Genomic DNA, 27,935 nt, shown 5'->3' on the forward strand with positions numbered 1-27,935 from the left:
TGCTTACCACAGATCAACTCACGTTAGGGTCGTGCGATTGTCGTGCGATGGCAAACTCAGGGCATTTGTAAATTGTAGTGCAGTCGTGCACGTGTCGACGTCGTCCTGCAAAATTAGCAATCTAGCTACGGAAACGGCTATCTTAGACCCTTAACTACTTGGTTTTGTCATACCTCACTTTAGGAAATCGTGGAAATCGTCATCAAAATCGTACGACTACCTGCGCGACGAATGTGACTATACCGTTAGCAGGTCTTGGTGTTATCGTGAATGTGTGAGTGGTCTATTAACTGTACCCCAATCAATGCCTGTATGCTTGTTTAAATAAGTTACACACAATCATTATCCACCCATCCTTTAATGTCTTCAGAACACCAGCTAAGTACTACTCTCCAACATTTACTAGTAATGTCCACCTCACTTATCCACCAAGTACCATACCTGGTGCGCTAAATATGAGTGCGCTAAATAAAAAGTTTCTGTTTCTTTATGCTAAAAAAGGATCCATCCACTGTTCATAGTGTTAAGGGCCCTCAGTAAAAGTGCAAACGAAAAAAAAACGAGATTGTACGTTACATAACGGCACACAGAGACTAAGTGACGCACATCCATAATCAGTGTTAAAGACACTGCTGTACGTTTTAATTAGGAGCCATATTGTGTAACTATAAGTTTACGGGAGAAATAGGAGTCAATCTTGAGCGATAAACTAAGTGTGCAGAATCCCATTATGTGTAGACGAAAACAACGCGCCTGCGATTGTTGTGGCTCAACATGCGCGCGCTCTGTTGTTCCAACTTAAATCAAGCAAAGGTGAGTGTGTAGATCTGCTTGGTACAGTAGATGGTTATCGAGTCCAGCCCGTCGCCAGGCCAGGTGATCTTTTGGGACCACACCGCCTCCCGACACTCCCCAGGGAGGATTTCCACCTTATAGCCCAGCTTCTCGAAGTAGTGATCGAAGAAACTCAGCGTCTTCCCTCTCTCCTTCTCCGACATCTCTCCCATGGATACTTCTGGCAGGGGACACTTGTGGTCCTTGTGACTCTCGTCTTGTTGGAAGTCGTGAGGTTTGTAGTAGCTGCCAGTGGACACGCCAGTGCTTCCCTCGAGATGTACGGACTCCCAGCACGGCTCCTGGTCGAACTGGAGAACCACGCGGCTGGTCCTGCTCAGGGTGTCCGCAAACTTCTTCAGGACAAGGTCGGCGATCTCGTCGGCCTTATCCTGGGCGGCTGGGCACTGCTCGGCCCACCTGGCGACCTCTTCCTCCTCGCGGATCGGCCTGTACCGGCGGAGGATGTCGGCGAGGGGTTTGATGCCGTAGTAGAGCGCCTCCTGGTAGACGTCTTTGACCTGGGAAGGAAAAAGTCATCAAACTTCACGGCAAAACTTTTTCGTTCGAAATTGCGATGTAAAGGTGGGCACGTTATCGAACATCAAAACGCTTGCTATCTTCGTCTTATACTGGCGCCTAAAAACCAAAGAGTTTCTTAAGTATTTCAGAACAATGAATGTTTACAGCGATTTACTGGCACATATAGCATGACGATTATTTTATTTTTGTAGGTAGGCTCTTTGCATAACTATTATGTCTGTACAACTCTCATGGTGATTAGAAGGCAACGACCAGAAGACTCCTCCCTGGAGTCCTGGCTACAGGTCTTGTCTCACCTTGTCTAGAGGAGGAAGTCTGCTGCTGTCACGCAGGAAGTTCAGGATGTGGCCGAAGTTGGTGCCGTCTCGTTCGATGAAGTAGCGATCGTCTTTGTCCTTCACAACAATATGGCGGCCGCTGAACATGGCCGCCAGCATGGACTCCTCGTGCTTGCGCAGTACCGGCAGGGTGCTGGTGTAGTGATGGCCGCCCACGTTCAGAGGGACGATGAAGTGAAACTGGGAAAACAAAATCGCACATTGTTATCGCTTTATCGTATGGTTTGCCTCAGGCTCCTGACGCATATCGAAACAATGCAGATACCATGCCCATTTGATACCTTCTAGACTTTCATAATGTTATGATTTACGAACTGACAGCTAATTTAGAACAGCGTCGCCGGAATCTGCTGTTGACATATGTATCTGCGTACTATACGATCGACTTTAATAGATGATGGCGTTGTCATGGGAGTTTACTTCTTGGCTTGCTTGAGTTTTTTCTCGTGGCCTCGCTGCGTAGACCCTAAATCAAGAACCCTGGTATTTGAGAGTGATTCTGTCAACGCATAATACCCCATCAAGACCTACCTGCGGAGTGTCCGCATTATGTGCCCCGTTTCTGTAACGCTGAAGAGGCATGGTGAGAACCTGTTCCGTCTGCTGAAGTGTGGAGGCGGTGCGAGTAGAAGTCTGCATGTCGCCGACTTAGCGTGACTCAGGTTCAGTACTCTCTGAGAGAAGGATGTCAGACCCACCAATATCTACAGACCGTACCCGTATCCTCAATGCCAGGATATTTCATGCTGACGTCACAGGTTCCTATGGAAACTTTTGTTTTCGTGTGAAATTGTGCCAAACTGTTATTCGTGTCACCCCTTCTGTCTCAGGTATGTGGTCTGGATTAAGGGACAATCAAATTGAATCTATTCTTGGTAAAATTGCAGTCTATTTTTAGTCGTCTTGTCCTCTGGCTATGAAAGACAATACCCCTAATCAACTCAATATCTTTTCTCGCAGTAAGGTGCGGAGATGCTGAACACAGAGACAACGCCCGGACACTCTAAATTACTCTCAAGACTAACCACGAGTCCTTTTTGTCATCAGAACTTTTCAATCTACTCCAGATGTCTAACCCTCAAAATTAATATGGTGGGACGTAGTCCAAACTAGCTAGTGTTTACGCAATCTCTCGCTGGCTGGGGTTAATGACCCCCTCCCGGGGTGGCAACTGTAGGGCCGACCGCTAGGAGCGCGATTTTAGTCAGGCTATCCGAACACGCAGAGGTGGTGTCTATCACTAATTAGAGGAAGCTTCCAGTGAGGCAGATACGGTTGAATAATCAAAACAACAACAACAAGAAGGGGTGAAGAGGTCGCCAAGTGGGCCGGGCAGCACTCCGCCGCCCAGGTAAAGTCCGGCGAGATCGCCGACGTTTGTGACAGCCAGAGCAGGTCCATTGATTCTAGGCTACCGTAGGATGTGCTTGGAGATTAGATTTTCGGATGCCTGGACATACGCCTACAGAAAGTCTGTGTCTATATACAGTACAAACACTCTGAGCCTTGCAACCTAAGGCAGGACCAGTCGCGTGGTTCTCTAGTCCGAGTTCGACCAGATGCCGTGATAACAGGAACAAGACAGGCCTGCTGATTCGTCCGCTCGGGTATTTATTATTAAAGGTATACTACGGAATTATTTGCGCTCAAATTTGAAATATCCTAGAACTAAATATCCTAAATATCAAGCCCTAGTACTAGTATCAGGCTCTACGAGTCTGGCGTTTATTTATTAGGGGCTTACTACAGGCGTTTTTCTGATGGCATATCCGTCTCGTATGATGCACTCGATTTGCTGTGGCCTCGCCGCATAGACCATAAATCAAAACCCTGGCAAAGTGCTTCTCTTAACATAATATACAACTCCACAACCCCAATAAGACCTACCTGCGGAGTGTCCGCATTATGTGCCCCGTTTCTGTAATGCTGAAGAGGCATGGTGAGAACGTGTTCCGTCTGCTGAAGTGTGGAGGCGGTGCGAGTAGACGTCTGCATGTTAACGTTGTCGTCTCACCGAGGTTCGGTGCTCTTTGAGATTCTCACTTCTACACCTGATATGGACCCTCATTTTCAATTCCGGGAAATTCTGCCTTGACGTCACACGTCCCTATGGAAACCTTTGTTGTCATGTGAAGTAGTGCCATATATGGTAAGCTGTTGGCGGATGAAACTGTGTCACACCTTCACAAGTCAGTGGTCTAAATTAAGGGACCGTCAGTCAATTCTTAATTGAATGGCTATGAAAGACAATACCCTTATTGTTACAGACTGAAGAACATCTTGTATGTTGCTTACCAAATGCCCCTGGTCCTGAGGAAAGGAAAAAACAAAGAGGTGATTACTAACGCGTGGAACTCTAGTTTTCCATGTAGACATTTCATACCGCAGGTAAATGTTTGCTAACATGCATGCGATTTGCATGTAACTGAAAAAATGGAGCTCTGGACTGCATAACTATAGGGGCGTTTCCAGGTCGTCTTTGAAGCGTTGAAAGACTGTTGGAACGTTTCTAGGTCATCGAAGAATGAGGGGGAAAAGTGAAAGAGGTCAATAACCAGAGTTGAGATTAAGTCAACAACTAGAGGGAAATAGGCCAATATAAACCAGAATGCACCTCGACAGAACAGCCGGCAGTAGATCTAGACGATAACAGTTAAGGGTGAATGACCTTTGTGGAGTAAGTGTTCGGGGATGTTTCTAGATCTAGAGCATCGATGAAGCGGTGAAGGATTGTAGGAGCGCCCATTGGCCGTAAAAGATACATGCACCTGTCAATGCATATCTTAGCCTGACTAGGATTGTGTTGTTGCTTCAAATCTGATCCATGCTGATGCTGCAAGACTCAGATAGGGCACAACATCAGACTGTTGTAATGATGATTAATCATGCTGAAGCAGTTACCTAACAGTGTAGCTTTGTATGATTACGGGCCACTTCAGACACAAAAAGTGCATTAATCGGTTACAATAATAAATGAGACTTTTCTTTTTAAGTCCCTTTTTAGGTTACATTCTCGGATATAGACAAGAAATGGGCCCGGATATGATTCCGACGACACGCAGACACAAAGAAAACATTAGAAATATCTTGCAGCACTTGGCAACTGCCTGGGGCAGAGACAACAGGTGACACTAGGCGCACAATTGCATCGGCCTTGCCTGGTCAGCACTGTGTGATCGGTCATATCATGTACGTCGTAAGCGCACAAAGACATATTCTTGGTGACTCACATCCCAAATCCTACACATCTCACATCCCATTCACACCTATATGCTGTATCGCGAACATTTTTTTTCTGTTCCAATAACGTTGTTTATGTCCGTCGACACGAGCGAGGCAAAATCTTTGGTCGCTCAGAAGATCTCAGAAGGTACGAGACGAGATCAGGCAGGTCACCAGCAGGCTGCACGCAGCGGGCGGAGGACAAAGAGGAATGGTGGAAGAAGTTGGTGCTGCAAGCTACCACTGATTGTCCCAGACCCCCAAAATGAGGATCGGACAAGGAGAAGGTGCCCGACGAAATAGGTTTAGCTGAAACCATCTTCTGCCTAACCCCATCTAAATCTTCCACATTATCATTGGAACGTAATTAGGTTTTCCTTTTATATGTGCTATCAACGTATGACGTCAACCTTAGTAAGCATTGATGTGTGAGTGCTATCTGTTAACAGTACTTCAAGCAATGGTACCCTTGGAAGCAATGACTGTGTGTGCTTGTCTAAAGAAGTAAAAACAGGCGATCATCATCCAAACACCTTTAATGTCTTCGGAAACCAGCTTATGAATATGTAGCATTGAATTATCGTTTTCATTTTCATAAGCCACCCAGTACACCTCTAAATTTAGACGCCCTGAAGTATTAAAAGATTCCATCCTAGTACAATTCCTACCTTTCTTCCAATACAAAGGTATATACAGATCAAATTTTTAACCAACATTGTCGCCTTCTTCACTATATATATAATGACCAATGAATTCAGAACGTAAACTCGCGAGAGTTACGGACACGTGATTTTATTAACACGCGATCTTACGAATGCGTAACGTCAGCAATTGGTCAAACGTGCCAGAAAGTTCATAATCCCCATTCCCCACCGTTCTGTTCAGTGATGGCTGGAGTGCCTTGATGTATATGGCCACCTTTATAACTCTCACGGTCCCGCATATGTAAAGAAGGCGACAGTTGTCCGTGTATACCTTTCTGTTGGAAGAAAATTTTGCATTGTGCTACGATACCTACCAACACGAGTGAGCTTCCATGATATGATTCCATCTTCAGATCCACACTTAAAACCAGGACTAACATCTAGGAAATTCTGGTTTAGCGATTGTGGATCAACAAGAGAAGCTGCACCTTTGTTTCAAATCAAGCAAAGGTGAGTGTGTAGATCTGCTTGGTACAGTAGATGGTTATGGAGTCCAGCCCGTCGCCAGGCCAGGTGATCTTTTGGGACCACACCGCCTCCCGACACTCCCCAGGGACGATTTCCACCGTATAGCCCAGCTTCTCGAAGTAGTGATCGAAGAAACTCAGCGTCTTCCCTCTCTCCTTCTCCGACATCTCTCCCATGGATACTTCTGGCAGGGGACACTTGTGGTCCTTGTGACTCTTGTCTTGTTGGAAGTCGTACGGCTTGTAGTAGTTGCCGATGGACTCGCCAGTGCTTCCTTTCAGACACACAGACTCCCAGCACGGCTCCTGGTCGAACTGGAGAACCACGCGGATGGTCCTGCTCAGGGTGTCCGCAAACTTCTTCAGGACAAGGTCGGCGATCTCGTCGGCCTTCTCCTGGGCGGCAGGGCACTGCTCGGCCCACCTGGCGACCTCTTCCTCCTCGCGGATCGGCCTGTACCGGCGGAGGATGTCGGCGAGGGGTTTGATGCCGTAGTAGAGCGCCTCCTGGTAGACGTCTTTAACCTGGGAAGGGACAATGGGAATAAGTAAACTAGCGGCCTAGCTTTATCGGCCAAAATCAAAATAAGTTAGCGAACACTCAAGCAATGAAATGAAGCAGCGCTACTTCCATTCTTCATCGGCGCCTATATATACCTAACGCTTAAGTGGGGTGCAGTGTCCAACACGTTTCAATGTACGTAACGTTGCATTTTTCATACCACGACGGGAGTTTCCGACCAGTTTCGGGGAGACTATGTTTTACATCAATTTACTGGTATGTAAGAAGAAAACATAGTATGCTGAGTTTGCGGCCTACACATGTGTGCTGTGGGAAGCTTGTGGCCGTGTTGGAGGTAGGTCCTTTGCCCAACCATTCTGTAGAGCTTTCACAAGGCTCACTAAGGAGGCTGCCCAAGAGCTAACTTCACCTTGTCTAGAGGAGGAAGCCTGCTGCTGTCACGCAGGAAGTTCAGGATGTGGCCGAAGTTGGTGCCGTCTCGTTCGATGAAGTAGCGATCGTCTTTGTCCTTCACAACAATATGGCGGCCGCTGAACATGGCCGCCAGCATGGACTCCTCGTGCTTGCGCAGTACCGGCAGGGTGCTGGTGTAGTGATGGCCGCCCACGTTCAGGGGGACGATGAAGTGAAACTGGGAAAACAAAATCGCGCATCTTTTAGGCTCTCAAGAAGACAGTAAAAGATACAAAAGGAAACTTTAAGTAATAGACTGCTAAGAATTCAATAGTTAGGACATCCATGGTTAGGATAGAAATCTGCAGAGGACCCTTCCTAAGTTTACTCTTAGACTTGATGTTAAGGAGTCTCATTAAGTAGCTTGATCTACGGAAGTACTAATACAGTTGTTAACCACTCAGCGGCTCTATTTGTCAATGCTTGTAGGCGACAAAACTGAATGGAACTAACTTTGGTGCATCTTTAAATACATATGATAAGCATTAAACTAAGTTGCTGAGACCTGAGAAGTACTGTTTTCTGTGTGTTGTAGGTAAGAAGTGTCAGGTTAAATTTTAAATGTTATTGCCATGAGCAGCTGCTGTGTCTGTAGATCTGGATCCGTGGACGTTACACACCAGCGTCTTTATCTCACTCTGTATCGATATAGCCGGTACAACCGCCCTTCTGCGTAAAACACTAGCTTCGCAGCATAGCAGCTGGTTATCACCGTGGCCGACAGCAACTATGGGCAACACACCTATTTTTCTGGTCAACAAGCCTATTTTTCTGGTCAACGCACTTCACTTGTGTGCGCTACACACTCATTTTTTTGCGCTGCACACTTGCTTTTTTCCGTGCAACAGTGCCAACACATTTTTTGTTTTGCGCGACACACTTACTTTTTTTTTTGCAAACAAACATACAGAAAATAAAACCTTTGTTTTCACGGCAAACAAAAAACTGAAAAGCCAAAAAAAGCCCAACTCGCAAGGCTGGAGGCTGGATCACATCAACACGCTAGTCTTGTCAGGTCACATTTTATACTTGATACTTTTTACTTCACGGTAGGCCACTGACGATATGCTGATCACGGCGAGGTGAAACACCAGACTAATACAAGGTTAGTATCATGGAAACAGGTCGCCTGAACAATGCAACCCTTGTTGCGCACAGCTTTATGTCCCTTGCGACACACCTGCCAATCACATTGATGCAGATTTTGACAGAAACGATCGATGCAAATCAACACGACATGGATTACAGGCGCGTTTACATGTTTTTTCAACTATTGTTTTTGTCCGTCGAAAGCATTTTGTATAAATATGATTTCCAAGGCATGAAGACAAGAGCAAACAGACAACCCTCCAGATGGCGTCATGAGGGCGCGTGTGAGCGATCAGCCATAGCTAGTCCTACAAGGTGTGACGTTAGTCCTGACGTTATATAAGCCGCCGTCCCAGAGTTATACAAGCTGTCGATATATGTAGGTCGCGTCTCAAATATATTTCTGGTCACACATAGAGACCATAAGCCAAATTTCCCTCTGTTGTATTTTGTATACCATAGCTATGGATGATCACTCTATGTTTATAAATCAATTAGCACTTTCCCTTGACCTTGATATATTTTGTCTGACCCTTACCTCTTCAATTACTAGTATGACTTCAATATTTTGGGTTTCACATGAATAAGAAAGGTTCAAACAAACATACAAGCAAACAAATCTCAGGCAAGACAAATTACATCACTGGTACCGGCTGTGGCTACTCCAGCAGACTTCTCTCAGTCATCTACACCGTCTGGTACACCGTTAACAACGAACCCTGCCTATGCAGCAGCAAAATGTTCATTAAACTTTTCTCAACGTGCAATACTTCACTTAACCCCGACAAGACCTACCTGCGGAGTGTCCGCATTATGTGCCCCGTTTCTGTAACGCTGAAGAGGCATGGTGAGAACCTGTTCCGTCTGCTGAAGTGTGGAGGCGGTGCGAGTAGAACTAGAAGTCTGCATATTGTCGGCTCACCGAGGTTCGGTACTCTCTGACAGAGGAATACCCCCGTGCACCCGTAATATAGACCCTTACCTTCGATTCCGGGAAATCCTACATTGACATCATACGTTCCTATGGAAACCTTTGTTCTAGTGTGAAGCCACGCCATATATGGCATGTTATTAGCGAATGAAGCTTTAAATTTGAATTATGTATAAATACCGTCATCGTCTGGTGACTTCGGTACCCGTCGGAAATCACCTTCGGCACCCGCTCAGAACTCAACAACAAAAGCTCATCGACAAACTGTCCATCAGTCGACTTGCCCTCTGGCTATGAAAGCCAGTATCTTCCACTGGCGACCTTTGTCACCACATTTTCGTAATGTAAATCGAGGTCATCAACCACTAGATACACATTTGTGGACTGAACGTAGGCTTTCAAGTCCAGTGGTACGTAAAGTGGTACATCGTTTGTTTGTACACTACTTGCTTTTTGTTGTTTACTGCAGCTCTAGCAACTAAGTTTTACAGTACTTAGATGAGGTAGCGGCTTGGAGAAGCCTTTGAACAGCTGCGATTCACAAGAATAAGACGTGGATTAAACAGGGGTCCATACCCATTCGGTACCTTCACCGGCAAATGACTGTCGGAACGACAGGAGAATCCATCACATCAGGCCGCGGTGACCATGATAAACTTCCGTTGGACCCCCAACATTGTCACCGGTTTAAATGTGAAGGACTGACTGCGGGGTTTCTAGGTCAGGGGACGGCAATATACTTGGAAAAATATTCTATATTCTGACCATTTTCCACTATCTACAAAAGGACGTGAAATAACAGAAACGTTAGCCTTTATCATCTTGTGGGCTGAGAGGATGATCAGGGACATAAGGTAACCAAAAGTACAGCATGACCAAATTGTGACATTCCTTACAAAATGTGACCTTCATAATAACTCATCAAAAGATCAAAATGTGACCTTCATAATAACTCATCTAAAGATCATCATAATAGGTATTGCCTTCAGTGGGATGAAAAGTGTCATTCAGATATGGAACTGATCATGATAACTGCATGTTGGATAGCTTGGAAAGCGTGTCATTGACATTGGATTACCCTGATGGGAAGACAGTCAGAAACTGCATTATTACTAGTATCATGACATGGGCAACACATGGATAAACAACTATAAGCAAGTCTGCCGTGCACGAGTATAGCGTTCTATATGTACCCATTACTGCTCTTACAGTATTAAAGTATTTGTTAACAGCCAAAAGTAAACAATTGGTCAAGTCATGCTCACCAGCGGTAGACAATACCATTTAAAGGTGAAGGACTATGAAAGCATTGTCCAAGCATGCGCAGAGGTTAGGCCACTACTGATTTATTTATTTATTGATCCCCGTGACCCAACCTCTGCCGGCGCCCGTGAAGAATATGTGGAGAGTAGGCCATCTGCAAAGGACTATGGAAACGTTTCCGTTGGATTGTGGGGTCCTTTTTTAGTTGATCGCTGCCGGTATCTCTTAGTAGATATCTGGGTACCATCCAATTTCTACCGAGACAAGGAACCCCGGTAGCAAACGGCTGGTACCCAGGGTAATAACACAAAGGCTGCGGCACGTTGGCGACCCCACTGCACACGCGCAGCGGAGTGATTTGACAGAGAGCGTAATGAATTCTGTGTGTGTTTTGACTTTTGTTGTCATTTTATTACAAACTCAAGGGTGGCAAATCCAATTTAGGACGCAGCGACGCAGTCCAGTAAGATATCCGATTTTGAACTGTTGTAGGATTGGGAACGTGTCTAGTTGATTGATGAGATGAATGCCGTTAGAACGCGATACAAAGATCCGTGAAACATAGAATATTGTAAAATGTGTTGTTTTATTCAAAATTCTGGATTTCTCGCTGTTAGTTCTGCAGCCTACGCAATTTTTGACCATATGTAACACCTATTGACATCATTATATCCACACTGTGATTATAGTAGTTATCTATGCTGATGCAAGAATTTGCCCTGAATTCTAGACGTTCATGTTGACACACCATCGATCAAATAAGTTGTCCCACTTACTTTGAAACAACAGTTCCATTCAATCACATTTTAAGTATGCTTGCACTAGATTCTAGCCCACGGGTCGTGTACTGACTTCTCTGGCCGGCCGACTCACCTAGCACACTATTCCCTCTATCATGAGTCCTATTTCTGCTATTTACCCAGCGATCCGCGGAGCCTGGTAAAGGCTGACTAGATTCTACTCTGATCAGTGAGATCACGACATACGTGTCTCATTCCTTTGAACATTACTTTCTAAGTTAACAAACATATGGTTACACATCCAGTTAAGCACCAGAATCGTTTCGTCTAGTCTGGTACCCATCCTATTCCAGTTCCGTTCGTTCCGATTTTCGCTTCCCTGGCGATTATGTACATACAACAGGGAAGCAAAGAGGAGCAGATTTAAACTAGAATAGGATGAATTGATTATGAAATTACTTCTTTTCTTCTACAGTCTCTTATTGGAAAGTAAGGATGTGGAGCTTTTTTGCACAGTGAATCGTCGTAGTTGCTGGGCCGTTTGACCATTCCACGGACTGACACCACACTGGGTCACCACAGTCCCTCTCACTCACTGTGACATTGTATCCAAGCCTGTCCAAGTAACGCGTGAAGAAGTTGAGGTGTTTTATCTTGTCAGACTCCGACATCTCCCCCAGCAGCACGTCAGGAGAGGAGCAGCGGTGGTCCTGTCGAGCTGGCCCTCCGTTCAGCTCCTGGGGAGGGTGGTAGATGCTGACGTCACCCGCGGGGTTGTCTCTCTTCCTCAGCGATTTCCAGGCCTGCGCCTGGGGAAACTGCAGAGCGACTTCGAGCGAGTTGTTCAAGGTACCTGCAAACCTCTTACGGAATATGCTGGTCACTTCAATCACCTTTTCCAAGGCTTCTGGGCACTGCTCTGCGAAGGAAACTTCTTCTTCCTCCTCAAAAACGGACCTGTGCCTGCGAAGCACCTCGGCAAGGGGTTCAATCTTGTAGTACAGTGCCTCCCTGTAGACGACTTTAACCTAAGACATAAACAAGTGCAACAAATGCGCAAGTTTGTACCAATATTGTAAGGTTTGGTCCAGATAACTAACATATCGACGTACGAACAACATGTTTAGAGGATCGGATAAACAACACGTTTAGACTAGATCCAGTATGAACAACAAGCATATACAACAGCATATATAACAACACGTTTACTCTAAATACGAGAATAAACAGCGGAATAAGCCTAGATCGAGGGCAAAAAATGTTTTTCCGAAACATTGCAAAATGCAATAAATTTCTGAAGCAGAACAGTTTTCTATGGTCCGACTCTAAGTAGAAATAGTCCAAATAGATTTCGATTTTCTTTATTTATAATTTGTCTACCGAATACTTACTCATAGCAATATTTATTTAACGTTACTTACTTTAGCTACTACTGTGCGGTTGCATTTAACCTCCGGGATCATCATTATTGCCCACATTGACAAATCTTAGCTATCTGTGTCATTTGTTCACCTTGTCCATAGGAGGCAGCTGACTGTCGCGGAGGAAGTTTAAGACGTGACCGAAGTTGGTGCCGTCTCGGTCGATGAAGAAGCGACCTTCTTCGTCCTTCGGCGCAACGTGGAAGCCATTAAAGATGGCGGCCAGTCTGGAACCCTCATACTTGCACAGGACGGGCAGCGACGTCGTGAAGTAACAGCCACCCACGTTTAACGTCACCAGAAAACCAGACTTTGAACGGGAGACAACATTGTAAGTTATTAAAAGAAAGGGAATTTAACACTGGATGTTACACTTTGTCAACTGAAAAAATAGCAAAACACCTGTTTACTTGTGAAAGAACCCCACCTACTTTCTCCAGTCTAAAACTGCCCCTAAATGTGGGTCGTAACTAAGTATCATGGGTTCAAACGTTAAGTCTTGGGGCATGTCATGGACGGCACGAAACACCCGGGCACAAAGTACCTGTTCAACGGTGGAATCCATCTTGTGTAACACACTAATCCGACAGATTTACTTCAAATTCAATCAGGTCTTTGCCGATTATGAAACATTGGTGAAACAGACAGCTCATTGTCGCGGTCTATTTATCAAACAGGTCAGGGTCTGTTATGAAACAAGCAGAGGTCGGATAAAACCGTCACTTTGTTGGCTTCATAGACTTCATTTGTATCTATCTGTATCCAAACCGCTTAGTAAGTAGAATAAAGCGAAAGATATCGTTCTCCTAACCTTGTACTTTTATTGAGATATATAAACCCAGTTTGAGTTCAGTGACCCTTGTTGGAGCACATCCGTCCCATTTATTATGTTAATTGGTCTGAGTAAACAAAGAAGTCTTGCATCAGCCACAAACCTGCTGGTACTACAGGTTATATATTTCAAATCTAGCTGTCATATAAAAACAATACCTTAAGCTTTTCACATAGTCACCGACTTACATACATGTACGTTAACCTACATATGTGCATTCGGCTTCACCTCGGCAATGGTGTAAATGTAACTTCGGAACAGATAGGTTTTATTTTGGAGAGTCTATCTATATGTAAATTTATCGGTATCATATCAATACATTGTATGAAGAGGGAACATACAAGTAGTTTGTATCTCCACTACAACACAGTGCACCCTAGTCTTTCTATGTATGCTGCATGCAGATGTAAGGATGAGGCTCAAATTCATTGTTTTACGCCTCTTTTTGCAACATTTACTATTTTAGTATTGCAAAAACAGGCACGAAATACTAAAGAGGAGCCGCATCGTCACATCTGCTTAGAGATTACTAGCATCTATTGTGCAGCAATCCACAATTAATGACTAATTAATTAATCCACTACACAATGACTAACTCCACAAGCAGATTTCTCTCCTGGCGGAAATAGTTAGTATATTACAAGGGAAAACAAAACCTGATAAAGCTCATAAACCAGGGGCTTAGATATAATCTCATTGGTTAACCTACAACGAAAGATCAGTGGTCTTTCCTTTGAATTCCATGCCTAGACCGTTGTTTGTTCGTTCGTTCGTTTGTTCGTTTGATTTTGTTGGATCAAAGGCGCATATTCTAACTGCCATTCTTCTCATTAAAGACAATCGTCACATTTGACAATGGTCATATCCGCTGGTCCCACAGACAGTTTAGCTGTACTCTTAACGGCAGACATTCAAATCATGGTGTTTGGCAGGAGGAAATCGGGACTGACGGCCTCGTTCCCAGCTTCTCTACAGACGTGAGAATGGTATTCTCGTTCCCATTCCCCTGTCCAAGGAGATGAGGTGTAGGACGACCATTTCTCGCCAGGTGCGCTTGTTCTGTAGAAGCGGTGAAACAAATTTTACGTTGGCATTGGGCCATGTTGATTCGACTACATGTATTTGGATGTGGATGTGAAACCCCAACTCTGATGCGAGCTCGAGTGTGAGAATGAAAAAAAGTCTGGCGAAAATGTCGCCTTCATTATGAAGTCTAAGTGACCAGGAAGACCTACCAAACAATGGACTCTAATTTTGTGTTCTTTTGCATTTTCTTTCAATTAAGTCTTAGGCGGACATTACTATCCGATTTTATGCCTCAAGCACGAGCCTAAAAGCAGTACCCGCCGCGTACCATATGCAACGGAAATAATTCCAGCAATTGTACGGACTTTTTTTCGTTCTCAGTGAGATTATCGACTGAATACAGTACTGTTCTTTTTCTGTTCTATGCATGCTGGCGACTCAAAGAAAAGAAAGCAACGAGTAGCCTTTACCTGGGAGATAAGAATGTCCCCGCCTGGCTGTCTTTCACGAAGACGCTTTTGATTCTCTTCCTTTCTTCTTCCCAGTCGTCCTCTTTCAATTCTATCCCAAGTTCCTTCATCATCAGCCGGATGGTTTTCTCTTCATCCCTTGCCAGGGCTGTATAGTAGATGACAGTGTGAAAGAAGTACCCAGGGTTCTCCCTCTGTAACTCTGCGGCACACTGCATCGCACATATCCATCTCGTCACGACGTAGTGCAAATACGAGCCGCGATGGCGGACTTTAGAGAACATAGGGTCGTCTCCGAAAAATGTGAAGTTATCGGGAAGTCCTGGCGCCCACCTCCCCAACCCAGACCTGACAGCAAGCCTGAGAGCCTTGTAGGCGATCTGGTGCTTGACCATAACCCGTACCCAAGATTCATAAGTCTGCATGCCATCTCTGTACAGAAACACTGTTTTGGCGGCGGGAAATGCACGGTGCATCAGGTCGGCGACCAGGACTGCTCGGCCCTGTAGCTTGTAGAAAATGACACTGCGATGTCGACGGTCTGATGTGACCAGGTAGTAGTTCAACAATGAGACGACGTTTCTAAGCAGCGCCACAATAGTGTCGTCGTTCTGCAGAATTGCAGGAATGAGCCCAGACTGCAGATCCACACACCGACGCCTTGACATGATGAGTCTGTGGTAGATGGAGTCAAGTGCTTGGGGTTCACTGACCGCTTGTGCAACTGATGTGGCTTGGACCGCTCGGGCGAGGAGGGTGGAGCCGCATCGAGCTGTTAGGAACAAAAATAGAACATGACCAGACGCCATCGTCATTGAGAGCACTGTGGTTTTATGTCACGATATCCATGTATACATCTAGGCTACAGTTTGACCATCTCGCGGCTCCGTGAAAGTTTAGAGTTTCTCAGTTCATCATTTTTTCCACCTTAACTTCCTGTCACTCTATGGTGAAAGCGACTAGCATATAGAAAGTATGACTGCAATGAAATTCGTGTGAAATTCCTGGAATTCTCTCAAAACGAACGCACACTATATCAGTAGGCTTACTCCTGAAGCTTCGTGAAAAATAGAAATACTTCGCCTTGAATTATGTAGTAGCCTCCCCCACGGAGTGTCTTATATATCTGATCTACAACTAGTTAAACCAACTCTGAACTGTAATTCCTGTCTACCTATGTGTGTTGAGTTACACAAACAGACACGTTGAAAACATAAACTCCGTTCTCTGAGTTAATTATAGCGTCAATGCCAAAAAGCTGTCGACACAACACATCAAAGAACGTCAACCTTACTTGTGTTGTATACAAAGACCTCCTGCACATGCGCAATCCTGTCAGAGATGACGTCTACTACAGTCTGTAGTTGCTCGATTGGGATTAAAAGAACTTCTGCCGCGTTTCGCCTCTGAGCCTGTGTGGGAAAAGGAATCGTGAAAGCAGGATTGGAGCTACCGCCTTTCAGCTTAATGTATAAACAGCTGTAAGCCTCACAATATATCTAATGAATTCCTCTACTTTCCAATGGTTATAGTATGTATGATCTTTTATGCAGAAGGAATGGAAAACAGACTTTCGCGCTCAGTGTATGAAGTTTACAATTTTCACTACGGTAGTAAAATTGATTTAGAATGACAAAACGCAAATTTGCGGTGTTATGATGGCACTAAGATGTCACTATGAAAACCGCGAAAACAAAACCACCGGGACCATTTAACGATTCACAAAGTTAACATACTTCACGGAAGAAGGGGTGCTTCTTCAGGTCCGTGCCGTCCACTGGTCGAATGAGTACTACAGATTCTTGTACCCAGTCTACACTGTACACAGAAAACTCGGTCCCAGGGCCGGTGAAGAAGGCTGGTACGTCATGTACCAGCTCCTTTTCTCCCACTGGAGTAAAGTCATCGAGAGAGTTGAGTTGATACTTGCCGTTCTTCTGTCTTGGCGCCACCCTTTGTTTATAGGCCCGAGGCTGTTTAACCTACGAGCAACAGATAAATTACAGTAGATGTCGTGAAATCGTTCTTGAAAATTGGCCATGATAAAGAATCATTTTCTCAAGATAACAACAAACCAACCAACCAACCAAACAACCAACCAACCAAACAACCAAACAACCAAACAAACAAACAGCCAAACAACCAAACCTTTGGCCACAATGGCCTCCGTGCTGCAAGCCGACGGGCTACGAAACAAGCAGTTGCCGCAATGACGACCGCTGTGACTGTCGCTAACCCCGTGTGATAATCCATGGTCAATTGTCCGGAAGAAATGACGGATCTAGGAATGAACACGGATTTGTGATACTGTCAAAAGGCACTAACATAAGAATGATAGAATCTCAAGAATGGAGTCAAGTCAAAGTATCCAAAGCCGTATTATCAAATGACTGACCACCCACTTACTACATACCAGTGACCATGGTCATCTCTCAAGGACAGGTATAGCCCCCCTCCAAAAAGTACTTTCTCATTACTATAGCTAACACCTTTCGAGTGCCAATAAAGCAAACTATGGAAGTAGCATTATGTACAAATTATATGACGAAATATTTTTTTTTTTCAAATTCATGATTATCTAGTCTGATCTACTAGCACATACTACTAGCATATTTGTGACCTTACTTGGCTAACATGTGGTATGTCCTTCCTTCACTTCAGACGACTTTTTGTTCGATCGACAGGCCTTGATCCCTGACCAACCAACCGAGCGAGGAAAGCGTCAAGACCAACTTTTGTGCGACGCAGAGAAGAGAAGCTGGTGTACTTTTGGTAAATCATTTGCTTTAACCAAAGAGGCTATATCTATATAAACTCCTTGCCAGTTGAACTTAGTTGAAAGATTCTCCATAAAAGGGCGGGACAGATGTAAGATAATGTAAAACCGGTTTATAATCATACAAGACCAGGGGCGAACAAGTGTTGACAGTGTGTATCCCAAGGACAGGTTAATTTAGTCGATTTGCTGTTGATGTTGTTGTGAAAGCTTCTGACAACGTTCTGTACAATCAGATCGTGGAAAAAATATATTTATATTTTACATGTTAACGTTAACGTTATAACTGAAATGTTCGGTGATCAGGTCCACAAGGACGTTTCCTAGGGACATGGCTGCCATTCGTTTGTATTATATTGCCCTGTTGTGTATTTTTGTACTTATGAATAAGTTATCTCCAAGCAGATACGTGGTAGCTCGTTTATGTGTGCGTAGAACTTTAATATTACATTTAGTAAAGAAAGGCGACAACACAAAGGAGAATCAATGAGCTTTTATCAAAAAAGCTCCCGGGGGAATGTGGTGGCGAACTCTGGTTATAGAAAGTATATTAGATGATATCAACGCTCTTTCCGCTCGTTTTGAAGTGGTAACATGAAGGGCTTTCCAAACATTTACGTGTTTTTGGATGCTTTGTAGTTTGGATGCCATATTTGTCCATTAGCTGACATGCAAAATCTTCCCGGACATAACATTTATTGCATGTATAGTTTTACAAAGCGTGATCTATTGCAAATGTTTTTCTAGCACATGTAGTAGTAGTTGGCGATTTTCATTCTTCGCATCCAGCCTTGGAGCTTGCTCGTTGGTTTTCATCAGTGCAAGGAGCTTTTACTTTTAGTGACTACCTGATAAAAGCTCATTGATCAGTGGTATAATAGTTTATTTATTTATTCCAACCAGTCGTATAGTTAGGCACCTTGTAAAAACTCATTGGTAAAACACACGGTGCAACGAGCCGAAGCCACCCACCTGCTTGACTCGGGGATAATTTATAATCCAGAGTGTACAATTCTCCCATTTCTGAGCCATATAAATTATTCCTAGGGGAACTAAAGCTATCACGTGATGCCTGCGTGACGCTAAGGTTGGGGAGGGTAGCAAAGAGAGTACGCCGTTAACACTATCGCCGGAAAACACAACAAATTCAAAAGGTTGCGTGACATCTGTCGCTTCTTTCCCTGCGCCCAACATCAACTCATATAGATGTGATGTATTTCAATGGAATTCAACCGGCTGCAGATGGTAGTTCGGTAAGAACATGGCGAATAAATTATTAATACGGATACAGTGCAACTCCTTGCCGAGCCTCTTACAGCAGATGTCAGGTGACACAAGCGTCCCTGAAATAGCCGACCGACTCACCGCTCATCTCCTCGTTTTTACCTAGTATTATTCCGCTGAGGATAGTAAGTGCTGGGAACAATACCTTCTTTTAGTCAGATTTTGGGCATTATTTTAATTTCTTCGGTGTTATTAGCATTAAAACATGTGTATTGTAAAAGCTATAGCAACTATATCGATACTTAGGCTTGTTTTTGCCAACCGCGTAGGGTTTTTAGGCAGGAGAGTGCTGCAACCCGTCTGAGGCCTGAATTTTTGCAGCGGCTTTGTCACATGTTCATTTCCTTCTCTCACATGACCTCTTGTTTGGCCCCGTGATCAGGCTTTCCTTCTACCTGGAAAATTTAAAATCCGAACTTCAGGACACATGGATATGCTAGATCAAGCCCTGGACTCCAGGTAGGTGGGGTTGGGTTCTACGCGCGGGGGTTTGGTTTGGGCCACAATGGCGTCTGGGTTGGCACAACAAATGTTGCGGAGCGGGAATCTGGGAAAGGCATATTTGCTGTCTACCGAGAAGAGAGTGGGGACTGGATAGGGAAAGTGTTCGGGGGTAGAATTCGGTACTGTTCCACGGCCGGGAGGTGTCCGTGGGAAACGCCTTGAGGGCTGGCGATCGCGGGGAAGTGCACGGCGGCTCCCGCCCGTTCCAGCCTTCGGGGCAGACATGCATATGAGCCGCCGCACCATTGATAAGGCCCTGGCGCGTCATGGGGCTTCGATCCGGGGGCCAGGCGGTGGGGAGGGAGGGGGTGGGGCCACGGAGATACGCGTCTTTCCTGCGGCACTTGCTGTAGCATAATGATGTATTATTTATGTTAACAAACCTCTGAATAAAGAATTACTTAGTAGGAGACCCTTGTAGCAAGAGCAACGTTCATGATTGCATTTGTTTCACTTTCGCAATTTGCCACATGCAAGTATAGGGACATCCACCCTTATTTGTTTACACGAACCAAGGCGTATTTAATTTTTAAACCCAACAGAGTATGATATCTTCTAGTATGAATCTTAATACGTTACAACCCACTGGTTACAACCTAACACAATTGTCCTCGTAAGTTGATCAAAATGGTCTGCAACATATGTTCCAGCTGGCAAAATCTTACAAAGTAAAATGTTTCACATTGAACACACACACTGGCCTAGCAGGTGACATAACAGGTGAAAATATAGTTTTCAAGCCCTACAGTTGTAATGTCAGAATTGTAATGTTCAGAATTGAGATTTTTCATACTGATTTGAAGATATTATCTTTCCTTTACAGCCAGGAGAAGGGCCAAGAAGGAGAGGAGCAAGTCACAATCCATGCAGTGTCAGAAGGTGGGTCATACAATGTGGTCAATTAATTAAAACGTACCCAACATGCTGATCAAGAAGACTGGGGGTGAAAATGTAAGGTGTGATGATGCCGCAAAGCACTACTAGATACAATGTATTGGAAAAGAGTCAGCCCTCACCTCAGTCCGGGGACTTAACTTGTTATCCATCCGCTGAGTCGCACGAATCTGCCAGTTTGAAAAACACCTGTTTGTGTTTGCAGGATGTCTTGTCGAGGTATGCAGTTTAGATATGAGAATGAGACTGATTTATTCTGTTCATTATACTGGAGGATGTTGCATCAGAGATTTCTTTAGGGTTTACACCCGTCTTCACGGAAGGGACCTGGCAAAATTCTGTTGGTGGATATTAGTGATATGTTGATTTTTGGAACAATCAGTTCACCCATAAGAATGGTCAAACTCAAAGCTATTCTTACTTGCTTCAACAGTAAAACTGTCCCGTTTCTGTGTAGGTGGTGAAACAGCTACAGTCACAGTAAATGCCTCTGACGACCAGACTGCTGCGGTGATCGCAGCCCAGCAGGGAGGGAGTTTCACAGACGGAAACATTCAGTACCAGTTCCGTACGGAGAGTAACGGGCAGGGACAGGTAACATTAATAAGCCATCTCAAAGTTCTGAGTGTGCATATGCAGTCATGGTGCCTTGTGGTGTTGGTCCCACCAGGATTTTTTCGCACCGTAGGGGGAATCATGTCATGGTGAAGCCAAATGGCAAAAAGTACATGTATGATCACAGTGGGGGTCTGGGGACAGAAAATTTGTAATCCATTCCCTCAGAGACTTTATTTCATTTTGACATAAAGCCAACATTTTTACCTTACCTACAAAATAATAGAAAAGCCCTCTACACTAGTTGAAACACAGCGCTTATTGTTAATGCCAAAATCACAGTGTAGTAGATCCAAATCACAGCATAGGAGCCCCCAACTGCTCTGGTGTGAACCTATTTGTCTATTTTTTTTACATTACAGAAGGGTCACTCAAAACTCACTGAAAAAAAGTGTAGCTCTCCATAAAGCTCACATTGGCCTCCAGACCATGGTTGGGAGTTGGTCATGGGCAAGGTTATATACAATGTACTAGGGCAAGTGAATTTTTAAGAATTTGTCCAACCCTGTTGTTGTTCTTCCAGGTGACATACAGGGTGGTGCAGGTGACAGACGCCGCAGCTGGAGATCCCCAGGCCGACACCTCCCAGGTGAATGTGGTAGTCACCTCAGGAAACTTTGTACCTGCTTCTCAAACTGTCACTCAGGTCAGGAACATAGAATGGTGTTCGCCAACTTCTGCTTTCATTTCTTTACCACTTCTTGTTATGATCGGCTTAGCAATGGGAGGCCCAAATCCTTTTTTTATGATGAAATTTAGATATTGTGTTTTCATCATCGTGAAGACAGTGCCTGGTATTTTGTGTGTATTGGTAAAGGCATGCAGTTCTGTTCCATTTCTGCTTTCTTTTAGTATATGATATTATAAACCAAGAAGATGCACAATTTCTTTTCTTTTCATAGTTTGTTGGGGGAAGCTGTCAAACTAGCATACGTACTTTTTGGCGTAGCATATATAAATACATTTTCTACCACTATCATCTATTTTTGAGTCATTTTGAAAGAAAACTCTCGCCACACTTTTATCTGACTCGATTTCAACTTTGTCCTTTCCAGCAGGCGGTGATTCAGAGCCCATTTGCCAATGGCACAAGTCCTTCCAACGTCACAGAGCACAACGCTGGCGAGACGCGGTTCACATACTTCCCTGCCACAAGTGTGGGGGAGGCAGGGTCCACACAGACCGCTGAGGGCACCACACTTACACAGACTGCAACAGGAGGTCAGTTCGTGTTTCTGGGCCGAGAAATATCTACATAACCAACATATATAAGCATGAGACATGGATCCCACATGACAAGGGCTAGCAAAAGAACAAGAAAACAACTGCAGCCAGTCAAGGGAGGGGTCCATAGTGGGAAATATGATGAAATCTTGTAGCATTGCAGTACATATGTTATTTTGCTGCCACTAATGACACATGCGTTTAGATTTGTGCCATTTGCTCATGAAAAGCACTTATCATTTTGTCAAGACTTGTTACCCGTGCTTTACACATCTTACAGATTTTAATCTAACCTTGAACTTTCCAGAGTTTATCATCCAGACCAGTGGAGCGAGAGAAGCGGTGACCACCACCCAACCCGAAAATGTCACTTTGGCACAGCCAGCACAAGGAGGTATGTGGAGTTACACTTAAACCTGGTTTGACTCAATATCAAAAAGGCAGAAGAATTTGACTTTTTTTCTATAAACATTCTTTTTGCATTCCTGTATATTTGATTTTGACATCATGGAACAAAGGCAGTCGTCATTGGCTACTTGGACAACCTGGCACCAAGAGTTAACTCATACAAGCCCTTAAGTGTAATAACCCATGTTATTGTGTATTTTACAAGGGTCACTTGCCTTTGTTAAACACATTAAGTTGCCTTTTGGTGTGGAAGTGTGCATAGTCCAGTGGTTAGTGAACCTGTCTCTGGACCAAGACGTTAGGAGTTTGAATGTTGACTGTTGTCACTCACTTGACAAGGCAACTGGAAAGGGTTGCAGTCCTTAGGACTGGAAGTTAGGCCATGGTCACTTTTCTACTTGTTGAAAAGAACACGGGGGATCTCCCCAATACCAAAAAAAACTGTATATACTGTGCATATCATCTGTCTTTCCTCTCCTGACCAGTGGAAGATAAGCTCTTGATTGAGCTAAAGTAGGGTAGACTAGAATTGATTGCCCCACTTTTGCATTTGTAGTGATTGGCCAAGATGTACACCAGACAGGAGCACCAGGTAAAGAATCCTCCCAGCTTCAAGTCAAGAACCTTGACATGCGAGCCTTGCATGTGACTTATGGACAGGATAGTGTGGCTGCTTCAAGGATGAAACCTTTCCCTGTTTCTTACTTGTCATTTGCTGCCTCTGCCCTGGGTGGAAGGTTCTATAATACTGAATGCAGAATGCCACAAACTTACATCTACAGTTTTGTATAGAGCAGTAGAGAGATTATCATCATGTTTTTGTTCTGAAGAAAATAACATCTCAATGATGTCTATGGTTTAATTGAATGATTTGGTGAAGATTTTCCTTTGTTTGAGCCCAAGTTATGATTACATTATGTATTAATCAAAACTTTGTAATCACCTCTTACATAAAGCATGAGATGAGACAATGTCCACTTGCTTTGTTACTTATGATATGATTTATAATGCTTGGTGACAAATAAACTGCATATCTACTAGTGCTAACTACTGAAGTGAAACACAGGAATGCAGGTTTATGTAGTATCTTACAGTCATATGTCAAACTGTGCTTGGTTTATGAATGCTGTAGATACTGATGCCTACTTTACTTTCCTGTCCATCAGGCCAGTTCTATGTCATGATGTCTCCACAAGATGTTTTGCAACAGGGAGCACAGCGCACCATCGCTCCTAGAACACATCAGTTTAGTCCGTGAGTATTCAGGCCTCCATGTTTTATGCAAAATAACATGCCCCAGCGGTGTATGTGTGGGTTAGTGCAGGTAGAAGTTAGAGTCATGCAAGTATTTTCATCTTAGTTGTGCTGAACTAACAGACAAAGTGTTCCCAACCCTGTTCTTGTATATATAGAGGAAACCTGGCTAGTTGTAGCTTTGCTTACAAGGGTTGATGCTGGATATTGACATGCATTTCTGGTGCAGTGATGATTTACATTTGTTTCATAAAACATATTTTTCATTTCTGAAAGTTCCCTCTATGTTTGGTTGTTCACAGAAAAATGGACAATACACGTCCAGTCAGGGATGAAAGGAGAAGAGTGTCCCACAATGAAGGCAAGTATTGGTCATTTTCTTAATCTAAATGCTTAATCTCCAAGCAGATCTATCAGTGGCAAGGTAGTATCCAAAGGGCCAACCAGTATCCGACAGGCTTCCAGTGGCCTGTTTGATACTGGTTGGCCCTTTTATTTGGACACTGCCATTAGTAGATCTGCTTATGGATTATAAATACTCAACTGTAAGCTTCTTGTCTTTTTCTGTATTCCCATCTTGCCAGCTTAGACGTGCTTGGGGTTGAGATTTTGAGGTTTTGGTTGCAGATCACCATCTACTACAATATGAAATAGGGCCTTTCAAGACAATTGCAAAAGTACATGAAATGTGATGTGGCAAGTCCTATGTAGTTGAGAAAATGCAGACCTTCTGTTTGATGAAGCTTGCAATGAGTTGTCAACAATGCCATAAAATTTAAATTTTTAGTTCGTTTTGATCCACTGTTAGCTGGCTATTTACAAGCTAATCTTCCAGATGTCTAGAAAAAAAGACATTACAATACATTACAAAATCTTATCAGCACACATAAGTACACTAAAAATATTAAGATTCATACATAATATGTACCAGTTCATATCTATAACTATTCAATTCAAAGGCTTGTGCATCAGAGTTGGACAATGCCTTTAAAAAAATGATTGTTTTCCTTTCTACAGTTGAACGTCGCCGTAGAGACAAAATCAACAACTGGATCACGAAGCTGTCCAAGATTGTCCCTGACTGTGCCCAGGACCATACGAAGCAAGGACAGGTGGGGGTAATGACATTTACTTGAACTCACAAGCTGATGCTTTGCTGTGGAGGGGGAGGGGGGCGTTTCTGCTTTGCAAAGCCTAATGATGACTCAGTCTGCAGTATATCTGTAGCACTAACATGGTGTAGAACAGCATTGGCGGGGAAAGCGGGAACATTTGCTTGAGATGTTTGAATAGTATACACAAGTAGTTTAGTAACAACACCAGCAACATCTGTGCATACCTTTCTTTTACTGGAAGTTCAATCTGATGCCATTGCAAAATATGTATTCATTTGTAAGTCATCAGCCATAGTAAGAATTATTTAGTAAATTGGTCTTTGTTAGTCATTTACAAATATTTGCAGTTAACTGCTTATTAGATTACTTGATGATGGACTTACAGTTTTCTCTTGCTCATAGTTGATGCACCTTTTCTTCATGTGCCAGGGAAATGAAATGTCTTCTATTGGTCTTTTCTGAAACGTTATGTGTTCTTTCAACATACAGAGTTTTGTGTATAAATCATATTTCCTTTATATGATTTGGGTCCATCAAAAATGTTATTCCCATAGGCAGCCATGCTAGCTAATGTGGAGTCTTTTCTGTGACACTACGACCTGATGCTAACTTGTCCCAAGAAAGAGTACAAAGGAGACTATTGATTTAAAGATAACATATACATTTTCAGAAAAGACCAAACTTTTGTGCAAGCAACACAGAAAATTTCATCTCATTGGCACTAACAAAGCATGCAAGTTGTGCTCTAGATGTAATATGCTCCATCTTGTTTCTCTTGTATGTTTTCACACAGAGTAAAGGAGGAATCCTTGCCAAAACATGTGACTACATCCACGAGCTGCGCACAGCTAACGCCCGCATGGCGGAAAGTCTGAAGGACGCGGAGCGCATCTCCGTGGACGCTGAGTTGCTACGGCAACAGGTTGAGGAGCTGAAAAACGAAAATGCGCTCTTGAGGGCCCAACTTAACCAGCATGGTATTGAGGCCGTGAGCTCCAACCAATAGTGTGACAAGACGTGTGCATTTTATCATGTTGTACAAAGGAGGAAAACCGGATGTGGGACCTTCCCAGGGAGCACCTCAGAATGGACTATGTACTAGAAGGAGATGTACCATACATTCCAATAGCAGTACTGTGAAGTTTCCTGTACTCCCCAGTTTTCTTCAACTGAGTCCCATAACAGTGCTGTACCTAGTGTAAAGATGTGTGAAGAAAAACACATAGGGACCCAAAGTATTGTTGACTGGTGAAAGTGCTTTAGTGTGTTCTAATATAAAAAATGATGCAGACTGTTTTTAAATTTATGTAGATTGAAACTCCTCCAGCGTTCAAAAGCGGCAACATACGCATCAACCTTTTCCTATACACAGAATATTCAGCTATGAGAATTGTGTATTGTTGTAGCAGACTGGTAGAATGTGCTTGTGTGAGTGAGTAAGTGTATGTGTGAGGAAAATGTTGTTCATGTATAAGAAATGCACATGAAACTAGTCAAAAGATTGCCGACAGCACATGTTATCCTTTTATGCTTGGTCAGGTTTGGTCACCATGATAGTGAAGTCCAATACTATTCAAGTGTTACATGTGAGAATGCTTCCAATAGTTTGATTTCAGTATTCTTGGTTCCATATGTCATAGCATAGTCAGACAGAGCATTTCTGTAGTAGGTAGTGTGAAATTTGGTCTGGCCAGCAATAGACAAAATGATACATTCACCAGAAATGTTTTGTGTGTTTAGGAGGACTCCAAATATATGTTGTTTTGTACATGTGCAAAATAAGATAATGCTGATCTCATCTGACTGGAATATTTGTTTTGAAAATTCTTTTGATAAGGTTATCCTTATGTACACAGATAAACAGAAACCTGAATTGACTTTGCTTGTAGTTTGTTTCTAGCAAGCTGGTAAACGTAGCTTTTGATTGTTGCGGTGAAAATATGGGAAATGAAATATGCTCTTCTTTTTATTAGTAAAGGTAGCCAAGTATGGAGGGATAGAACTTATATAATGTGATATGCAGAAATTAATGTTGGCCTCTACATTGTGTACATACAAGTAATGTAGCCATTTACTTGAAAACAATTGTACCCAGAGTTTTTTTTGTATATGTTGCCCCTGTGAGTTGTTTCACTCTTTAAGCCATTTTGTACCTCTTGCAAAATTGATACTTCATGCATTGGTTAGTAAGTCTTGGTGTGTACTGGTACTACTTTAGGGCAGACCAGGAAGAGTGATTAAAAAAAATGGCATAGAGCGGACAATAGGTTACTGTTTCAAATTGGAAACTAAGCAATAGTACATGTAGCTAAGATATGGCTCATCCACTTCAGTTTTTGTGTTTAGAACTGTGTTTGATATAGTTTCAACTGTACTGGTATTTAAGCTATGTGTATTGAAAAAGTAAATGGCCCAGGTTCACCAAAATGTCTTCAGTACTCTAACTGCAAAGAAAGAAAACCACTTCTTTGTAGTGCAACACATTGTCAGAAACCCGTCATTTTTTATTGTTAGCTTCCTAGGTCCTTCCTGATCTGGTCTTGAATCCTGTGTTCCTAACAGGGAAATCTCATAGTGGGCCCCAGAGGGATGTTATTCCTAAAGCCTATATAGAATAGAAGTCTATGTAGAATAGGTTTGGTGAAAAGATATGTGAAGGACAGCCACATACATGTGTTCAAATATCAGGATTACAGTACAAAAAATCAGCACTAGATGTATGGACCGAAGTAGCAACAACACTGTACTAGATGAGCAGAAACTAAGATGCGTCATGCAACTAACAAGTTAGTATGTAGTTCTCATGATGATTGTTGAAGTCTCTACATGAAATATTCCCTCAACTCTGTGTGAATAGGTTAATATGATCAATGGCAGGATGTATAATCTATAAACAAATGGTACATGTTTCTTTTTGTGACTCTTCTTCAAAGTGTACATATTTTTGACAATAAAGAAAAGCTCAAGAAGCTCACACTTCAGATGACTTTTGATTGCCCCAATTG

General features: G+C 43.4%; 5 protein-coding genes across 13 annotated transcripts; 1 reads left to right on the forward strand and 4 right to left on the reverse strand.

The window, feature by feature from the left end:
- Nucleotides 1–339: 339 nt before the first annotated feature.
- LOC118422138 (BTB/POZ domain-containing protein KCTD7-like) lies at nt 340–3,788 on the reverse strand. Of its 3 annotated transcripts, XM_035829657.1 has the most exons (4): nt 3,620–3,787; nt 2,247–2,266; nt 1,674–1,895; nt 340–1,355 (listed from the first exon to the last, which is right to left on the reverse strand). In XM_035829657.1, exons 1-4 carry the CDS (start codon nt 3,708–3,710, stop codon nt 804–806), a joined length of 885 nt encoding a protein of 294 aa, XP_035685550.1. In that variant the 5' UTR covers nt 3,711–3,787; the 3' UTR covers nt 340–803. The 3 variants fall into 3 exon arrangements, with proteins under 3 accessions (XP_035685550.1, XP_035685565.1, XP_035685557.1); XM_035829672.1 differs by lacking the exon at nt 2,247–2,266 and having other exon boundaries at nt 3,603–3,788; XM_035829664.1 differs by lacking the exon at nt 3,620–3,787 and having other exon boundaries at nt 2,247–2,533.
- Nucleotides 3,789–6,081: 2,293 nt separating this feature from the next.
- Nucleotides 6,082–9,090, reverse strand: LOC118427457. Its single transcript, XM_035837274.1, has 3 exons — nt 8,969–9,090; nt 7,041–7,262; nt 6,082–6,633 (listed from the first exon to the last, which is right to left on the reverse strand). The coding sequence occupies exons 1-3, from the start codon at nt 9,080–9,082 to the stop codon at nt 6,082–6,084; spliced, it is 888 nt and encodes a 295-aa protein (XP_035693167.1). The 5' UTR covers nt 9,083–9,090.
- Nucleotides 9,091–10,805: 1,715 nt separating this feature from the next.
- LOC118413894 (BTB/POZ domain-containing protein KCTD14-like) lies at nt 10,806–13,129 on the reverse strand. Its single transcript, XM_035817503.1, has 3 exons — nt 13,073–13,129; nt 12,620–12,838; nt 10,806–12,135 (listed from the first exon to the last, which is right to left on the reverse strand). The coding sequence occupies exons 1-3, from the start codon at nt 13,091–13,093 to the stop codon at nt 11,587–11,589; spliced, it is 789 nt and encodes a 262-aa protein (XP_035673396.1). The 5' UTR covers nt 13,094–13,129; the 3' UTR covers nt 10,806–11,586.
- Nucleotides 13,130–13,346: 217 nt separating this feature from the next.
- LOC118413854 lies at nt 13,347–17,502 on the reverse strand. Its single transcript, XM_035817430.1, has 5 exons — nt 17,005–17,502; nt 16,593–16,838; nt 16,151–16,268; nt 14,857–15,628; nt 13,347–14,419 (listed from the first exon to the last, which is right to left on the reverse strand). The coding sequence occupies exons 1-5, from the start codon at nt 17,107–17,109 to the stop codon at nt 14,272–14,274; spliced, it is 1,389 nt and encodes a 462-aa protein (XP_035673323.1). The 5' UTR covers nt 17,110–17,502; the 3' UTR covers nt 13,347–14,271.
- A 1,444-nt stretch (nt 17,503–18,946) lies between these two features.
- On the forward strand, nt 18,947–27,913 carry LOC118413859 (upstream stimulatory factor-like). 7 transcript variants are annotated; one of them, XM_035817451.1, is made up of 12 exons: nt 18,947–19,041; nt 19,299–19,375; nt 20,244–20,299; nt 20,772–20,908; nt 21,453–21,575; nt 21,985–22,150; nt 22,461–22,547; nt 23,118–23,153; nt 23,728–23,815; nt 24,118–24,176; nt 24,833–24,933; nt 25,724–27,913. In XM_035817451.1, exons 2-12 carry the CDS (start codon nt 19,344–19,346, stop codon nt 25,934–25,936), a joined length of 1,098 nt encoding a protein of 365 aa, XP_035673344.1. In that variant the 5' UTR covers nt 18,947–19,041; nt 19,299–19,343; the 3' UTR covers nt 25,937–27,913. The 7 variants fall into 7 exon arrangements, with proteins under 7 accessions (XP_035673344.1, XP_035673364.1, XP_035673372.1 ...); XM_035817471.1 differs by lacking the exon at nt 18,947–19,041 and having other exon boundaries at nt 19,186–19,375; nt 24,833–24,927; XM_035817484.1 differs by lacking the exon at nt 18,947–19,041 and having other exon boundaries at nt 19,187–19,375; nt 21,453–21,518.
- The last annotated feature ends 22 nt before the right edge of the window (nt 27,914–27,935 follow it).

The sequence above is a fragment of the Branchiostoma floridae genome, chromosome 1 (assembly GCF_000003815.2).
Source record: "Branchiostoma floridae strain S238N-H82 chromosome 1, Bfl_VNyyK, whole genome shotgun sequence".
NCBI lineage: Eukaryota > Metazoa > Chordata > Leptocardii > Amphioxiformes > Branchiostomatidae > Branchiostoma > Branchiostoma floridae.

Bases quoted from the DNA above. Each gene is read 5' to 3' on its own strand.
- LOC118422138 (XM_035829657.1), bottom strand. From the start codon at position 3,710: ATGCAGACGTCTACTCGCACCGCCTCCACACTTCAGCAGACGGAACAC. The intron at 1,896-2,246 runs GTAGGTCTTGAT...TTGTTTTCCCAG, and splicing joins ATAATGCGGACACTCCGCAG to TTTCACTTCATCGTCCCTCT. The intron at 1,356-1,673 runs GTGAGACAAGAC...TTTCCTTCCCAG, and splicing joins GACTTCCTCCTCTAGACAAG to GTCAAAGACGTCTACCAGGA.
- LOC118427457 (XM_035837274.1), bottom strand. From the start codon at position 9,082: ATGCAGACTTCTAGTTCTACTCGCACCGCCTCCACACTTCAGCAGACG. The intron at 7,263-8,968 runs GTAGGTCTTGTC...TTGTTTTCCCAG, and splicing joins ATAATGCGGACACTCCGCAG to TTTCACTTCATCGTCCCCCT. The intron at 6,634-7,040 runs GTGAAGTTAGCT...GTCCCTTCCCAG, and splicing joins GGCTTCCTCCTCTAGACAAG to GTTAAAGACGTCTACCAGGA.
- LOC118413894 (XM_035817503.1), bottom strand. From the start codon at position 13,093: ATGGATTCCACCGTTGAACAG. The intron at 12,839-13,072 runs GTACTTTGTGCC...TCCCGTTCAAAG, and splicing joins TGGATTCCACCGTTGAACAG to TCTGGTTTTCTGGTGACGTT. The intron at 12,136-12,619 runs GTGAACAAATGA...TTTATGTCTTAG, and splicing joins AGCTGCCTCCTATGGACAAG to GTTAAAGTCGTCTACAGGGA.
- LOC118413854 (XM_035817430.1), bottom strand. From the start codon at position 17,109: ATGGATTATCACACGGGGTTAGCGACAGTCACAGCGGTCGTCATTGCG. The intron at 16,269-16,592 runs GTATGTTAACTT...TTTCCCACACAG, and splicing joins AGCACCCCTTCTTCCGTGAA to GCTCAGAGGCGAAACGCGGC. The intron at 14,420-14,856 runs GTAAAGGCTACT...CCGCTTCTACAG, and splicing joins GGGACATTCTTATCTCCCAG to AACAAGCGCACCTGGCGAGA.
- LOC118413859 (XM_035817451.1), top strand. From the start codon at position 19,344: ATGGATATGCTAGATCAAGCCCTGGACTCCAG. The intron at 20,909-21,452 runs GTAACATTAATA...TTGTTCTTCCAG, and splicing joins AGAGTAACGGGCAGGGACAG to GTGACATACAGGGTGGTGCA. The intron at 22,151-22,460 runs GTCAGTTCGTGT...TGAACTTTCCAG, and splicing joins TACACAGACTGCAACAGGAG to AGTTTATCATCCAGACCAGT.